Raw genomic sequence first — 12,766 nt, 5'->3', positions numbered from 1 at the left:
TTACATTCAAGGTCACAGCCATTAGTAACAGTGCATGATCCTCTATGCCATCCACAAATTTTATCTAAACCAATTTGCTGTATCTCATCTTTATCCCAAGTTATCCCCTTTTATATATATACCAAGTTATCCCCCATAATGGATATATATATATATATATATATACATATATATGCAGTATTGTAATTATATGAGAGTGGAGAAAGTGTCATGCTGGGTGTGTCAGCGAAGTTTTTAATGGTGATTTAGTCTGTATGTGTCTAGATTAAAAGCTGTAATATATATAGCTAATATAATATATAAGCTGTAAAAGCTGTAATATATATATATATATATATATATATATATATATATATATATATATATATATATATATAATTACGATTAATACCAAACAAATGATTTATGGAATGTTTAACTAAGTGATTAACAGGGTATAATTATTGATTTATTTGTTAACCTTCACTGCTTTTATTCAAGACATATACAAATTAAATCACCATTGAAAACTTCACTCACTCATCCAATGTGACACTTTATAGTATAATTACAATACTGCATAAAATGAATAGTAATGGTTCCATCACACTTCACTGGGGTATATGAGCTACTGCCATGTAGTTGTAGTTGGTTTCATTATACATTCTGCATTCTGCCATCAAGAAATTTTCAACTCAATCACAATCCTGGTTAGATGTTCCTTATCAATGTAATTAATGTAATTTCTTTACTGGGTACTTGTGATGTATTAAATTAAAAGCTCACCAAAGCCTAGGGAGACTACATTTACCTAGTTACCTATATCCATGTTGCTGAAGATATCATCTGCAAGAAACGTGACTCGGGTTCACATAAGTAATTCTTACATAATCCATTTTTGGTCGCCATATAACAAGTTAGTTTATTCCAGATACTTAGCATGAAACTCAGAATCTGTGCTAGAACTCTGCTTTAAACAGAGATGAGCAATATTGAGTAGTAATTAGATAGATCTGCCACATTTTCTTTCCAGTCAGAAGAAATAAATTTCTCCTCAAGAGACATTTGATAAACTACACTCAAGAAAGGAATTTAATGACTAACAAATTACGTATAGAACCTGACAAGGATCATGTAGGGCACTGGGGACGAGTTGAGCTTTCATAATTTCAGCTGTTTTTCAACACCATTAGTACTGAAATGAAATGATTTTATGGCATTGTTGGCCGGGAGGCGCCAAGCGGAGGATTTCGGCCGCCGTATTGCAAATCCTCTTTAGTTGACGCCATGCGTCTCTTTAGTTGACTCATGCTGGGAATCTAACCCAGGCCCCTTGCGTGGTAGGCGGAAACGCTACGGCTACGCTACAGAGGCGGACACCATTAGTACTGAATACTATGCTATTCATCTCAGCAACGCTATAAGAATTTAATAATGGAGCACTTCTTGATTTCAAAAAAGGAATTCAATACTTCGTGTTATTTTCTGCAAGTATTTATATCGATCAGTGATTCCTCAACAAAAGTCCGGGCATTAATTTTTGTACCAGGTTAGGCGATGAAACTGTTACAGCACTGCACTTGCAAAAGGCAATCCAAATGCCCGTTGCACCAACCAGATTAAGGTTTTTTGTGGTTTTCCTAAATCTATAAAGGTGATTGCAAAGCTGTACGTTTGTCTAGGATCAATTTCACGTATACACGTGACTGCTTTCCTTCTCTGTCCTTGTCCAGTTCGAGGCAATTTTGTGCCTCTGATGACCTAGTCGACGTTAAACCGTCATTTGCTTTACTTCCATTCCTAGGCTATCAATTTTTCCTCCACTGGCAGCTCTCACGTACAGCCAATACCTCTTACGTGTTTTGAAAAGACCCCGCGACGTTTACTGCTTTATTATTTATTGAAGACTTCACACATTGTCCTTCCAGCAATGAAGAGTGTTTCAAATAACGTCCGTGGATGTGTGCCTTGTTGTATACCAATTGTGCAGTGAGCGTTGTTCATTAAGAAACTCCTGATACTGTTTTTGTACCAACAGCTTCTCTACCATCTTTAATTATTGTATTAGAATATATTTTGCTAGAGCATCATCAACTATTCCCTTCAATATGACACATAGTTCCTCTATACGTTCTTTGGCCAAATTAAATGACTTCTCCATTTAACTGGGAGTATGTTTTAGTTTTTTGGTTGTTTTGTAGCTCTTTATTTATTGGTGGCACCAAGTGAGCTAGCCTGCCACTGCGGAAAACGACGTTACAAATAACCAGTACATCCAGCCAGGCTTACGTTTTCCGTGGGTTTCCTAAATTGCTTGTGGCAAAGGCGGGATGGTTCCACTGAAAAGGGCACGCATAGTTGACTTACTTCCCCGCTTCGAGTTCCACCCAAATGATCTCATCGTCGACAGAACGTCAAATTTTCCTTTTATCTTGGCGATCATTGTTGCTGCAGCTACATTATAGTCACTGGCCTAAATTTCTAAGAGAACATCCACAATGTGATCAGTTCTTTTTCTGTCTGTTTCTACGATGGGTAGCTCTCCGAAACATCAGTTGTAGATAATTTTTAGAGAAATGTTTTATTACACTTTGTATCGTCCGTGACTTATAAATTTGTATTTTCCCGTTCTGTGATGTTTAAAATCCGACGCTCAGTTTCTACTTGCATGTAATAGTCTCAATGTTGTCTTCAGTCGAGCATATAGTACAAGCAATATATTAAGCCATGATTTATGGTACCAATAGTGAACAGAAATAAATTTTGAAACTTTTTAACAAAGGGAGTTGTGAAAAATATCAGGAACCCCAGTGGACCGGTAAGGTTTCTAGTGATCGACAATCGACATCGATAGCCGATGCTTGTTTCTAGTGATGAGTGAGGTATAGGTTAAGATTTTGATGTGTGGTGTTTTATTTGTTGGAAACGTGTTTTTGTGAAATATTTGAATCTGAAGAAGTTCTGAACATGACTTTCACAGAGTTGTTGTCAGGGTTATCCGATAACCCATATTTTGGGGCTGGTTTCGGTTTGTTTGGGGTGGGAGCAGGTGCCGCGGTACTAAGGAAGGTGCTTCAGGGAGGTATGATTTTATTTCGGCGTCATTATATGATAACATTGGAAGTTCCGTGTCGTGATAAAAGTTACCAGTGGCTGCTCCAGTGGATAACAGAAAAAGGCGCTAGACAAACCCAGCATTTAAGTGTGGAAACTAGTTTTGAACAAAAAGATACAGGTCAGGTTAGAACCAAGTACGATTTTATACCCAGCGTTGGAACACATTTATTCAGGTGAGTTCAGAAGCTTGCACCCTAAACTGACTCGTTTAAAATCATTAGATGATCAATGGAACATGTAAGTAACTAAATATATCGTCCAAGATTTGCCAGTGGACAGACAAGTTCAGTAAAGAAACAGGTTAACTTCAGATTCTTACTTTGTAGATACCTAATAAATCACCAACAACAGAGGCACTTCCTATGCAGAAATCAGAGCACTGAGATTTTTTTTATTCATTTGTTGGCAATATCATTACTTATTATTCACATAATGCGAGTTTATTAGGCGTACTTTGATTTTTGTTTTGTTTCGCTGATCTGATGGATACACACAATTCATTGCTTTATTTCCTTGCCTTGTTTCTGTTAGATACCAAGGAAACTGGATCAGAGTAGAAAGAACAAGAGAGCAACAAACTCTTGACCTGCATATGGGCGTACCTTGGGAAACTGTTACACTCACAGCATTTGGAAAAAATAAAGGCATGTTCTTCAGTATTCTGGAAGACGGTGAGTCTTAAGGATCCAGTAACAGCTTTTATGTTCAAATTAGTCATATGCTTCAGGTAATACATAGAATCTTTATGTACAAATATATACCTGCTCATGCCTTCATACACTAAATTCATGTATCAAAGTTGTAAGTAAAATAAGGAAACAGATAATTTTTACAATTGTATTAAAGTGAATATTAACTTTTAAATAATAGATTTCAGCTATCAGTCGTCCTTTGGAATATTTATTGGCAGATCTAGATTTCGGCTAGCAACTAGCCATTCTCAATGCACTATCCTTTTTTTGGTCAGTGCATGTTTGAGTATTCCATGAACTGTGTACAAAGCCAGACAGGCATTACATGCATTGACCAAAAAAATAAAAGGGATAGTGCACTGAGAATGGCTAGTTGCTAGCCGAAATTTAGATCTGCCAATAAAGATTCCAAAGGACGACTGATAGCTGAAATCTATTATTTACCAATCAAAATAACGGTCACTGCATGCAACAGCCTCTGAGTGGAGGGTAACCTGATGAATATTAACTGCATAAGTTTCATTATATTGACGTAGGCCTATGCAATACATTTTCCAACTCGTCAGTAAAAATGCATGTTTTCTTTCTTGATCCATTTCTGTGTTAAAATTAGAAAAAAAACCTTGTAATTGTTATATTGTTTATAGCTCTGATGATATTCTTTCTGTGGTTCCCTAATCCTAGTATTAGAGCAAAAGCATTCACTGGTGTATCACCTAATGTAGGAACCCATATTAGTTTAACCTATCATATTGCGTACATAAAGTTAGGTTCCAATTTTAAAAAATATGTAATTTGTTTTGCAGTAGTGAATTGTAACAATTACAGTACTAAAATCCTCCATGGTTAGTTTATGCTTGATAGTACATCTCTCTCCAGCCCCACTATAGTTTCACACCGCATTGCCTGTAGCATTTGCCGTTAGTTGTTGTTCATGTCTTATTTCAAACAATGGAAAATCCAGGATGGAGTGTAACAATATTGTGAAAATGAAAATGGGTCGACAGAAGTGTCCAATACCACGCGTCAGCTTTGACCCGTGACGTAAGGGTGTTGTGGTGTGTGATGTCAAGACGGCGCGGAGTTTGGTTTGTGAGTGTGGTGGTTCCCTCTGGTGGTATGTTCAGGGTTTTCGTTTCTGTGGTGTAATGGGCTCAGTTTGCTGTTGCTCATTATCCAGTATTGTTCGAGTGGGAAATACGGAAGCGTCCGATCCCGCCCGTCTGCTTTGACCCATGACGTCACAAATATGGCGGAAACAAAAACACACACACACACTTTCCACAAGAAGCCTAATGACACTAACGGGACAAGTGCGGGAAATGGGGTGTTTTGGGGGGGGGGGGGGGGGCAAACTAAATATTAACAAATTTAGACGCCTTGCGTAGCTACAACGTGTAAGTGACGACAGCCATGCATGAATACCCACCCACCTCCCCAGGGGTCGTAACCCCTGCAACCCATAGAAGATAAAGATGCTTCAGTGGCTGATTAGTGTTTTTTGTCTTTTTTTAAAAAAATCTCACGGGATAGAACGGACAGATCAGAAAGATAAATATAATAAACTAAAACAGAAATTGGAGGAAACAGATAATTAAAATAAGTAATAAGCGTTTTTAAATTTAAAAAAAAAAATCTCATGAGATAAAACGAACAGATCAGAAAAGTAAATGAAATAAGATAAAACAGAACTGGAGACAGCCACACTCAAACCAAAGTCTGCGCCGTCATGACGTCACACATGACAACACCCTTACGTCACGGGTCAAGGCCGACGCGTGGGATCGGACGCTTCTGTCGACCCGTTCGAGTGTGTTTGTAGTGGAATTTGTTTCGGTGAGTTAACGATTTTGTGGTTTTGTGTGAAGGTTAATTTAGTGTTGTTCGCTGTACGTCGTGTGGTATTTTTATTAAATTTAATCAGTTTGCAGCTTTTTGGTTTAATTGCCAAGGTTGTCAAATGCTGTATTTGTGGCGAAGAAATGAAGTTGGCTAAAGTTCCGGCATCTCGGACCAGGGACGGTTATATGTGACGCTGTTGGAAAGACGACATTTGGCATTCCATACGGCGCGGTACCTGGTTCGAGAAGTCTAGAGTGGGCATGTGCGAGAGTGTACTGGTGACTTACTACTTTTGTTATAGATCCCCACACAGTTTTTGTGCGCATGAGACTGGTGTGAGAGAGAGGAGTGTGCTTGATTGGTTTTCTTTTTGCCGTGAAGTGTGTTCAGAGTTCATTAAGTACAGGGGTAAGCTGGGTGGGGGGGGGGGGGGGGATGGGGTTGTTGTGGATGTGGATGAGTCACAGTTTGAGAAAAGGAAGTATGGGAGGGGTAAGTCTGTGGTTGGTCTCTGGGTGTGGGGGGCTGCTGTTCTGGGGGGTGGGTGTTCTGAATGTGTTTTTAGGGTTGTGGAAGGGAGGTCTAAGGCCGAATTAGTGGGGTTAATTGAGGAGTACATAGAACTGGGGTCCACAGTAGTTTCAGATGCATTTTCTTCATATAGGGGGTTGGGTGAGAGGGGATTCCATCATTTAGTAGTTAACCATATCTTCGATTTCAAAAATTAAGAGACGGGGGCTTGCACCAATACAATAGAGGGGATGTGGGGGGCTGTTAAGTCAGTTCTTGGGAGGGGGAAGAGGCGCTCTTCCAGCCTTCAGTCTCATTTAGATGAGTACTGTTGGCGGAAGTGTGTCCCTGAGGGCTATTGTGTTTTTTGGGTTTTCTTAACGGTTGTCAGTAAAATGTATAGGCCGGAAGTGGTTGGTTAGGGTGGTCTGGGTAGGTGGGTGGGTGGTTTATTTCATGTTAGTGTTAGTGAGGGAGGGGGGGGGGGGAGTTTGTTGGTTTGTGTTTTAGTTGTGGACAATATATTTTTTTGAAGTTTTTGTTGAGTTGTAGAGTGTGATTGAGATTTTTTTATGTTGCATTTGGTTTTTGTTTGTGGGTTTTTTATTTTGGGGTGAGGGGGGAGGTTGGGTTGATTGGGAGTGAGGGGTTGAGGTGTGGGTGGGTCGGGTCTTTCTTTTGGTTGAGTATTTTGTGCCTAAATTTGTTTATATTTATATAATAGAGGGAAATATTCCAGGTGGGAAAAATATATCTAAAAACAAAGATGATGTAACTTACCAAACGAAAGCGTTGGTATGTTGATAGAGACACACAAACACACACACAAAATTCAAGCGTTCGCAACCCACAGTTGCTTCATCAGGAAAGAGGGAAGGAGAGGGAAAGACGAAAGGATGTGGGTTTTAAGTGAGAGGGTAAGGAGTCATGCCAATCCCGGGAGCGGAAAGACATGTCTGCTTGTGTCTGTATATGTGCGGATGGATATATATATGTGTGTGTGTGTGTGTGTGTGTGTGTGTGTGTGTGTGTGTGTGTGTGTGTGTGTGTGTGTCTTGTATGTATGGATGGATATGTGTGTGTGTGTGAGTGTATACCTGTCCTTTTTTCCCCCTAAGGTAAGTCTTTCCGCTCCCGGGATTGGAATGACTCCTTACCCTCTCCCTTAAAACCCATATCCTTTTGTCTTTCCTTCTCCTTCCCTCTTTCCTGACGAGGCAACCGTTGGTTGCGAAAGCTAGATTTTGTGTGTATGTTTGTGTTTGTTTGTGTGTCTATCGACCTGCCAGCGCTTTTGTTTGGTAAGTCTCATCATCTTTCTTTTTATATATATATATATATATATATATATATATATATATATATATATATATATATATATATATATATAATAGAAGGAAACATTCCACGAAGGAAAAATATATCTAAAAACAAAGTAGATGTGACTTACCAAATGAAAGTGCTGGCAGGTCGACAGACACACATACGAACACAAACATACACACAAAATTCAAGCTTTCGCAACAAACTGTTGCCTCATCAGGAAAGAGGGAAGAAGAGGGAAAGACGAAAGGATGTGGGTTTTAAGGGAGAGGGTAAGGAGTCATTCCAGTCCCGGGAGCGGAAAGACTTACCTTAGGGGGAAAAAAGGACGGGTATACACTCGCACACACACACATATCCATCCACACATATACAGACACAAGCAGACATTTTAGGTGTGTATAGCAAAATGTATTCCCAGTAGTCATCAACCACAAAAACAATAATATCCTAAACATACACTACTGAATAGTGTAGCCTGTTATGACATATGCTTGTGTCTGTATATGTGTGGATGGATATGTGTGTGTGTGCGAGTGTATACCCGTCCTTTTTTCCCCCTAAGGTAAGTCTTTCCGCTCCCGGGACTGGAATGACTCCTTACCCTCTCCCTTAAAACCCACATCCTTTCGTCTTTCCCTCTTCTTCCCTCTTTCCTGATGAGGCAACAGTTTGTTGCGAAAGCTTGAATTTTGTGTGTATGTTTGTGTTCGTATGTGTGTCTGTCGACCTGCCAGCACTTTCATTTGGTAAGTCACATCTACTTTGTTTTTAGATATATATATATATATATATATATATGTGTGTGTGTGTGTGTGTGTGTGTTTGTCATCTATGTTTGGCAAAGACATTACTGGCCGAAAGCTATATCTGTGACAGTCTTTTTGTTGTGCCTTCTGCGACTCAGCATCTTCGCTATATGGTAAGTAACAACTTTCCTTTTCACAATAGTGTTACACGCCATATTTCACTTTACATATTCATTTTAGGTGTGTATAGCAAAATGTATTCCCAGTAGTCATCAACCACAAAAACAATAATATCCTAAACATACACTACTGAATAGTGTAGCCTGTTATGACATATGATTGGTATCATTATTTTCACTTGGTCTATACGTAGAAGAATAATTTCACAATAGCAACCAAACATGAATCAGCAACATTCAAAACATAGCAAGTGAATTGAGACATAAGACTAGTATCATTATATTTGCTTACTCTATGTGTTTGAAATACATGCCGCAGTACCCACCAGCTATTGGAAGGGAAACTAGGGTCGTTGGAAGCATTCAATTCCACCTGTCTGCTTTGACCTGTGATGTAATGGTGTTGTAGTGTGAGATGTCACTGTGGCACTTCTTGAATTTGTTCGTGTTTGTGGATCTCATGTTGTTGTATTTGATGGCGCCCTCTGGTGGTAGATGTTGATGTGGTCTTGGGTTCATTTTAATCTTGGTTATCACTATGGTAACATGCGTTTATTGTGTGTGTTGGCCAACCTAGGTGATTTGGTTTTGATTTTATTCTATAGTAATTGTGATGCTTTGTCTGTTTTATGTTTATGGTATTTGTTTTTTGTTTTGATTGATCTGAAGAATATGGGGGTTTTGGATTTTTGAGTTGTTGGGGTTGTGGTTTTGGAGCTGTTTTGTGAGTTACGTAGGTTTGTGATGTTTGTAGTTTTTTTTGCTAGTAGGTTTTGAACTATAGAAGTCACTGATTCTACTATCTGGAATTACAAATGGTGGTTTTTTGGTATCCTGGGCTGTAGTATGAATATTTGTTTTGGGATGGTGCAGTGTTTTGTATAGTTTAGTTTGTCCCTGCCATAAACCCCGTTTCCTGCGGTTGTCCTGTTAGTTTCATTTTATTGTTAGGGTGAGGCATTCTTGTGTCATTTTTATTTTTGTTCATGTTTGGTGGCATGTGTATGTAGTGCTACATCATTGCCATTTTGTATATGTTGAAAGTAGGCACTTCTGCCATGTGGATGACATCGTGGGTCAAAGCAGATGGGTGGAAGCAGACACTTCCATAATGCCAGAAACAATATTCTCAAAGAAACCAAATAACGTGCCAATATGATTATATCTTTAACTTCAGATTACCTATTTAAATGAAGTTAAATCCATTACATTCACTAAACATACATCAATATATTTATAATAAAAATCCAAAAACACATCCTTACAGGATGCTTTTCTGTAAAAAAATGTAGTGCAAAAAATCTAGACTATTGGGAAAGACAGTTAATAAACACACTATTCAGTATACAAAGTAAACAATAGCAAAAATGAATACAACCAAAAAATATACCTAACCATAACTTTATCCCAAACAGCAACCCTTACTAACCCCTGTTGCCCCCCACCACCAGGACCATTCAGACCTGCATCCCGCCATCCTGATTTAGGTTTTCCATGATTTCCCTAAATTGCTTCCCGACAAATGCCGGTATGGTTCCTTTGAAATATCATGGCCAACTTCCTTCCCCATCCTTCCCTAATCTGATGGGACCGATAACCTCGCTGTTTGATCTCCTCCCCTGAACCAACCAACCCACCACCACTAGAACCACCATCACCACTGCTGCCGCAGCCAAATAATAGCCCTTCAACAACCATACCTACCTTCCTACAACAAAAGAAATTAAAATTATGTTAAGAGAATAAAAAATACTCATTTCAAAATAAACACTAAAAAAAAGGAAACAGGTAAAAATATAGCACTTCCCTTTCTCACCATCCCAACCAGTCGATAACTGGATCATCACCAACACCTGTTTTGCGGGGATAAAACCACATGAATGAGCAATACCAAAAAATAACAAGCTAAATAAACATTATCGTCGATCGTCAGCCTACACATTTTGGCCAGGTTCACAAATTTTCTTTGTAATAGCGACTACATAAAAACATTGCTGCTGTGGGAAGGAGCTATTTTAATAATTTTGATAGGTTTTCCTCATCATTTGCTTCCAGTATGTCCCACCAACACAGTCTAACACTGAAGTGAAGTTATGGTACTCAGCATGTCATCTCCTCCATCGACATATGGCTGTTAACTACAATGTCAGGTCCATCAAACAAACAACATACACAACAACCTTTTACAGATAACGCCACATCCAACTACTTTTCCTGATATCAAAATTTACAAAAGTGTGCTCCAAAATATCCTCTTCTCACATGTCAACTTTCAGGTACTTGTCACACACCAATACGTCTTTGTTAGTGGTAAAAAACCACTATATAACAAACACATAAGTTCACCCAAATACACATAAATGCTACAATTTCCAGTGGACTCTATGAGAACAGATAGTCTGGCAAGGAGATACCACATTTCCAAAGCTTTTATCAGAGAAAATTTCCAGGTTCTGAAACTGTGCAACCAAAAGGATACATCTTAATGCAACATTGCTAAACAACGTGCAATATGCTCCTGGCAGTATATTTGCTTGTAGTGCAGATAAATTTCACAGGAACTTAACAGAGCAAATTTGAAAGTAGGCTTGAAAGTCAGTTTAGGAAAAGATAAAAATAGTGTGCTATGATCAAACAAAAAATAGTACAAATTGATAAAAAAAATGTTTAACCAGTTACTAAGTTATTTCATTGAGACCAATAATTTGGATGTCAAAAGAAATAAAGGCTAGAGTTGTTTTGGTAAATTTAACAGAGGATTTAAAACTATGCTTCTGAGCTGAAATTAAAGCTTGTAATCAGTGCATATTATCAGTTTTGACCTACTGCAGTGGGATGTTGGGTATTAATGCACAAATCATTTTAAAGTGAGGATTTCTCAGTGAACTTTAGAAGGATTTCTGTTATGTCAAGGGAGACAGGAAAACAGTCAAATTTATCAGGAAGCAGACTGGATTGGAAGATACAGTTAAGACTAACGGAATTAATATTTGTTTAAGTGGAACACTTATCCAGGTGAATAAGTTGAAGGTGGACCAAGGAAGTTAGTTGAAAGATTCTTAGAATTTAGAAAAGGTGAAAATGATGTTCTTATGGAAGCTGGATTGACAGCATGCAATGGGCAGCGTGGCATGTATGTAATGGCATGCAGAAATGAAGGGGGGCACATCATTTCAGCAGTTTATTTCAATATCATGTCGATGATTGTGTCATATTTTTGTTACTAACCCTCCTCAAAATTTGATTGTTATGATATTTTCACTTACAACAGAACACATACCATCCTTTTTACTTTTGAATGTACCTCCTTATGTAAAAGACACGTATGCATTAGTGCCACTTTTGGTACAGTATATTGTCACTGTATAGTAGAGTCAATGAGAAAAGACCTTTGACAGTTCCATTGCAGTGGGTTTGGTGTGGCCACTTCCCTTGATTTTGATAGACAATCATGTAAAGTGGTTTTGTAGGTCTCTCTACGACCATGTCTGTGTCATCACAGTTCTGTAGATGACAACTGTTTTCCCCAGCAGCAGTTTATGCTTCACAATTGAAAGCTGACACCAGTATTGCTAGCTGGCCAGGGATCTACTCTCACCCAATGTGCTATAGCCATAATGCTCATGTTAAATTTTTACTTTATACCAAAAACATGCTTTCCGTCAAACTTCAGAACGTAAACTTTCTGTTTGTGAGTTAGATGGCATGTTATTCTTAGACTGCAAAACTTTGTAAAATGAAGAAATGGTTCTCAATCCTGTCCCCAAAGGTCACTAAATATGGAGAGCAGGTGCACCAGGACATTCTTTTTCTGTAAAAAAAGTGTTTTATCTGCTAGTGGCTTTTGGTGGATGTATAGACACTCCTATACTTCAAAATAATTTCTTCCATGTTTGGATGGCTTTGCCTTAGGAGTGAAAGACCTGTTGCATTGGATTAAAAGTAATTCCCAAATGCTAAAAATCATAGTCTAAGGCCACTTCAAAATTGTGAAAATTATTGAATAAGAATGGTGTCATTTAAATTATGTGGTTGACAGTGATAGATTTCCATGGTTTTTTTGAATTATTGATGGAGAGAGAGAGAGGGGGGGGGGGGCAGTGACATACATGCACAGGCAGAAAGAGAACACTGAAATTTTTTTTTTTTTGTCTATATTAGATTTTGGAACAGACCAGTTTGGGTTGTGGTGACTGACTAATCTGTAATGTAGCCTGAGGTCCAAGTTAGGTTTGGAAGGTTGCAGTTTGATTGTGAGTTGTTGAAGAGTAATGAAATTCTGTAGTGATTCTCAGATGACACCCTGCCATTACTCCCAATAGTCATACATTTTTAAAATTACAAGTATTGATTAGATTACTGTGCTGAACTCACA

At 38.4% G+C, this 12,766-nt stretch overlaps 1 protein-coding gene across 1 annotated transcript in view; it reads left to right on the top strand.

The window, feature by feature from the left end:
* The first annotated feature begins 2,808 nt into the window (after positions 1 to 2,808).
* Positions 2,809 to 12,766, top strand: part of LOC126162402 (mitochondrial chaperone BCS1) — a 49,577-nt gene continuing 39,619 nt past the window's right edge. The window contains exons 1-2 of the mRNA XM_049918896.1: positions 2,809 to 3,269; positions 3,628 to 3,767. Coding sequence (XP_049774853.1) covers positions 2,947 to 3,269; positions 3,628 to 3,767 — 463 coding nt within the window. The 5' untranslated portion in view covers positions 2,809 to 2,946. The remainder of the gene's footprint in view (positions 3,270 to 3,627; positions 3,768 to 12,766) is intronic.

This window comes from Schistocerca cancellata, chromosome 2 (genome assembly GCF_023864275.1).
Source record: "Schistocerca cancellata isolate TAMUIC-IGC-003103 chromosome 2, iqSchCanc2.1, whole genome shotgun sequence".
Lineage (NCBI taxonomy): Eukaryota > Metazoa > Arthropoda > Insecta > Orthoptera > Acrididae > Schistocerca > Schistocerca cancellata.
The sequence above is the reverse complement of the archived record's forward strand: the minus strand, read 5'-3'. Positions and strand labels throughout refer to the sequence as shown.